Source organism: Salpingoeca rosetta, assembly GCF_000188695.1.
Source record: "Salpingoeca rosetta unplaced genomic scaffold supercont1.4, whole genome shotgun sequence".
In the NCBI taxonomy this organism is placed as follows: Eukaryota; class Choanoflagellata; order Craspedida; family Salpingoecidae; genus Salpingoeca; species Salpingoeca rosetta.
This window is the reverse complement of record NW_004754930.1, coordinates 554253-559252: the sequence shown is the minus strand read 5'-3', so window position 1 is coordinate 559252 and position 5000 is coordinate 554253. Positions and strand designations below refer to the sequence as shown.

The following is a 5000-nucleotide window of genomic DNA, read 5'->3' as shown; positions in this document are numbered from 1 at the left end:
AGACCGACAGCGCCCTCGTCATCCTCAAGGAAATCAACCTGCACGACATGAAGCCGCACGATCGCGAGCTGGCCATGAACGAGACAAAGCTCCTCAGCATGCTTGTGGACCACCCCAACATCATCAGCCTCTACGACAAGTACCAGAAGGACGGTACGCTGTACATTGAGATGGAGTACGCTGACGGCGGCACGCTTGACCAGATGATCCACAGAAGCAAGGAGCCCATCCCGGAGGAGGAGATCTTGCGCATCTTCAAGCAGCTGGTGCAGGCCCTCGAGTACGTGCACAGCCTGCACATCCTGCATCGCGACCTTAAGGTCGAGAACGTCTTCCTCACCAAGCAGGGCGTGGTGAAGCTGGGTGACTTTGGCATCTCCAAGGCCGTCAGCACGCACGACAAGCACGCGCACACAATCGTGGGCACGCCCTACTACATCTCCCCCGAGCTGTGCCGTGGACTGCCGTACGACGAGAAGAGCGATGTGTGGTCCCTCGGCTGCATCCTGTACGAGATGGCAGAGCGACAGAAGGCGTTCCAGGGCAACAACCTGCCCGCGCTGGTGCACAAGATCATGCGCGCGCGATACGCGGGGATGGAGGGCCCGTACTCCGACGAGCTGAAGCAGATGGTGGCCACCATCCTGCAGACAGACCCGGCGCGGCGGCCAACGTGCACAGACCTCCTCAACCGCCCCATCCTGCGCAACTTGCAGCTGCCAAGCATGACGGCAGAGACGGCAGAGAGCGGCAGCAAGGAGCAGCAGACGCCGTCGCACCCCATGGAGTCCTCCGTCTTCTACTGGAACGTGCACGAGACCACCATCTCCCGCGTGCAGTTTGGCAGCTCCCGCAAGGTGACCCAGGTCGTGTGCGGCATGGAACACTGCCTGGCTCTGGATATGGAGCACCAGATATACGCCTGGGGCCAGAACTCGTGGGGCGAGCTTGGCCTCGGCGACACCACCCCGCGCGCCCACCCCGAGCGCGTGGCTGCGCTGGGCGACAGAGGCACCGTTGCCATTGCGGCAGGCGGGCAGTGCAGCGCGTTCCTCACGCACAGCGGGATGCTGCTGACGTGCGGGCGCTCCGACACGGGGGCGCTTGGCCACGGCACCACGAGCACGTGCATGCGGCCCAAGCTTGTGGAGAAGCTGCTGTCGCAGGAGGTCAAGTCTGTGGCCGTTGGGGAGCACCACATGGCTGCCATCACGGATGATGCGCGCGTGTACACGTGGGGCGCAAACGACTGCGGGCAGCTCGGGCACTCGCGCACGCAGCAGCCGACGTCGCTTGTGCCGCGGCAGGTGGATCTGCCGGAGGTGATGAAGCCACGGCGCGTGTTCTGCGGGCCAAACGCCTCCATGATCCTCATGGAGGGCGGGCGGCTGCTGGCTGCCGGCTGCAACAAGAATAACAAGCTGGGCATCAACTCCACCTTTGGCATTTTTCGCCGCACAACCATCGACCAGGCAGACGCGTTTACGCTCGTCAACAGCATCACGGGGCGCGGCAAGGCCGTGCACGTGGCACTGGGGGAGAGCAACACGTGCGTGGTCACGGAAACGGGCAAGTGCTACACCATGGGCAGCAACAAGCAGGGCGAGCTGGGCAATGGGACGTGCAAGCCGCTCAAGGCGTGGGAGAAGCCAAAGTCTGTCAAGTACACGCTGGCCGACTACCAGGTGAAGCAGGCAGCGGTGGGCAACGGGTTTGTGGTGGTCTCTGCCATTGGCAAGGACGTCGTCACCAAGCACGGCGTCATGTCGCTGGACGACTACACGCGCCTGTTTGCGTGGGGCCTGGGCTTCAAGCCCAAGGAGTGCCAGGACGAAACGGTGGAGGACCTGACACAGCCCAGCTGGATTCGGCTGACGGGGATGGACGACTTGCCGTCCGATGAAGAAGAGCAGCACATGATGGAGGCGATTGACGAGGATGGTGGGGACCTTGACGGTGATGGTGGTAGTGATGACGATGGTGGTGGTGGTGGTGGTGGTGGTGGTGGTGGTGGTGGTCGGGGGAAGAGGAAGAAGAGGAAAAAGCGAAGGAGAAAAAGGGAGAGGGAGAAGAAAGAGATGGAAGCTAAGGAGAAGGAGAAGAAGATGGCAAAGGACAGCGCGGCGCGGGATGCGGCTGGTGCGCAGGGTGAAAACACAGGTTCTGGGAAGGACGGGACAACGCAAAATGCCGCACAAGCACCGGTGGAAAACAGCGACCGTGCTGCCACCAACGGTGATGGTGGTGTTAGTGATGAAGAGACGCTTGCAGACGTTGAGGGAGATGGTGGTAACGCTGATGGTGGCAGCGATGATGGCGACGATGATGATGATGGCAACTCGACAACGTCGCGACTGTCCATGGATCTGATTAGCATCGTGCGTGGTATCGCCGCCTGCAAACACCGCATTGCTGTGCTGATGGAGATTCCGTCGGACCCGCTCGAGTCTGTGCTGGGGATGACGATGCGCACGCAATCGTTCCGGCAGAACATGAGCCAGGGCGGGGACGCCGGCATGGGCGTGGCAAACGACATTTCGCTGGACGAGAAGGGTGAGGCACTCGTTTCCTCGTCGCAGACGTGGCTGGCAGAGGATTTGACATCGGACCCCTTTGATGAGGCAGCGGGCGCGCAGACCAAGGAGCAGGGCAAGCAGCAGCAGCAGCGTGGGGAGGCGGACGCCCGAGCAACACCGTCCAAGGCGCGTGTGGAGAGCGGCCTGCAGTCGAAAGGACACACGCCTGCAGAACCATCAAGACGGCGCCCACCACCGCCGCCAACACGCCTCCCGCCAAACAGGTCGCCCAGTGTACATGGTGCTGGGCACGGTGTGAGGCCAGCACCAGCACCGGCACCGCTGCGGCGACAGGCGAGCACGGCGAGTCGCGCGTCCATTGGCATTCGCCGGCCGAGCCTGCCATCCACGCCACCATCCATCGCAGCGCCTTTCTTCCCAGTACTGGACAGGAGGAGCACGCAGCTGCCCAAGGTCGGGCAGGGCGCCATGGCTGCCATCCGCACACCCATCAACTCTCGATCGCAGAGCATCAAGCTGCGCACCAGCAGCACCGTAACGGTGCTGCAGAAGATGACTCGCCCAAGCGTGGGCGGGGCAACAGGCGCACAGCAGACGAACACAGCGACGGCGGCAACAGCTGTGGGGACGGCAGCAGCGCCGTCGCGGCAGTCGGCGCAAGGATCATTTGTGCAGAACCCGACGCTCAAGGCGCCTGCAGTTGCACTACCCAGCCCCGCACGCAACACGGGCGGTGGGGGTGATGGCAGCAGCGGGGACCGTGGTGGTGCGCGAGGAGGAAGTGGGGGCGTAGGAGGCGGTGGGGTACAGAGGGTTGCAGGGAAAGAGGGTGGCGGTGTGCAGAGTCGTCGTGCGTCCAACGCGACAGCACAAGCAACCAATGTTTTGGCGGCAAATGAAGGTGGTGCTCAAGGCAAGCAACGTCAAGATCTGGCACAGCAGAAGCGAACACGTTCATCGGGGCAACAACAACAGCAACAACAGCAGCAGCAGCAGGGCCGTGTTGTCCCAGCGTTACGCAAGCAGTCTGTTGGCTCGCGCGCTTCTGTGAGCTCTGTGGCGGATGGCAACAAGGCCAAGGCGCCCTTGCAGGTGCCTCGCGTTGTGGCATCTGAGAAGAAGGCGCCTTCTGCAGACACGAAGCAGGATGGGCAGCACACGCCGCAGCAGCGACAGCCGACACAGCAGGGCGGCAAGCCGGCCGTTGTTCCACCAGACCAACCAGCAGCAACAACAACAAAATCAGCAACAGCAGCCGCAGAAACTGCGGCATCGACGCCAGCAGACAAACAAGCAGACGACACGACAAGTTCGCCGTTGGCAACTCGCCGCGTGCCGCCTGCTCTGCAAATGCCGGGTCGCCCAGCCATAGGCGATGACAGCGCCCCTGCTTCCTCCGCGTTGTCCACAACCGTCGCCGCTCCTCCAGCGTGCGTAGTCGCTGGTGTTCTGCTGGTGCTTGATGCCGGGTGGTGCATGCGTGCGTGTGTGTGTTTGTGTGTGTGTGTGTGTGTGCTTGTTTGTTTGTTTGTTTGTTTGTTTGTTTGTTTGTTTGTTTGTTTGTTTGTGTGTGTGTGTGTAGAGGGGGTGCCGGATGTTTGGGAATTGTGTTTTGGCTGTTGCTGTTGGGCTGTGCCTTGTTTGAGCTGTGCCCTCGTTTGTGCTGTGTGTTGCCGTGCGGGTTTGTTGTGTGTGCTGCAGTGCCTCATGTGTGATTAATGCTTGTGTGCATGTGAACATCTTCTTCAGGTTCACGGCACCGCCCGCACCTAAGGGCATCACCAACCCTATTGCAACTGCTGGATCGTCGTTCACAAGTAGTGTCCCGCCATCACCCATGTACGAGCGACGGTGTATCATGTGTGCTCTCTTGTCCCATGGGCTATCCTCTCACCCTCTTGTCCTTGCGAGCACTTAATGTTGCTGTTTTGTGTTAACCACCTACGTGGTCTATTCTCACGGTCTATTCTCACGGTCTTGTCTCGACTTTTGTGTTTGGCACACTGCAGTCGTGCAAACAACGGCACGAGTGGGACCACGGGAACAAAGCCGGGCTCACGGACGCCCTCCAGCCGCAACATGTCACTGCTGAGAGCGGACCTGAAGGCCAAGGACAAGCAAATTGAGGTTCGTTCGTTGGTTGGTTGGCTGATGCGTGGCTTGTGCGCTTGCGTTCGTCCGACGCGCTCATGTGTGTGTGTGTGTGTGCGTGTGTGCGCGTGTGTGTGTGCGTGTGTATAATGCATGACTGCAGCTCGTTATTGATTGATCACCAACCCAATTGCCGCTGTGCTTCCCTCCTCACCTTGCTGCTGCTCCCCCTCATTTACCATGCCCTTGATTCCCTTTTCTGCATCGCGTCATCGCAATCCACCTCTCCCCCAACACACACACACACACACACACACACACACACACACACACACACACACACACACACACACACACACACACACACTCTCG

General features: G+C 60.7%; 1 protein-coding gene across 1 annotated transcript in view; it reads left to right on the top strand.

The window, feature by feature from the left end:
• Window positions 1-5000, top strand: part of PTSG_01201 (NEK/NEK8 protein kinase) — a 7186-nt gene that overhangs the window by 969 nt on the left and 1217 nt on the right. Inside the window, exons 2-4 of the mRNA XM_004997116.1 lie at window positions 1-3967; window positions 4287-4376; window positions 4547-4664. The exon at window positions 1-3967 is cut by the window's left edge and continues 520 nt beyond it. Of these exons, the coding sequence (XP_004997173.1) occupies window positions 1-3967; window positions 4287-4376; window positions 4547-4664 (4175 nt within the window). The remainder of the gene's footprint in view (window positions 3968-4286; window positions 4377-4546; window positions 4665-5000) is intronic.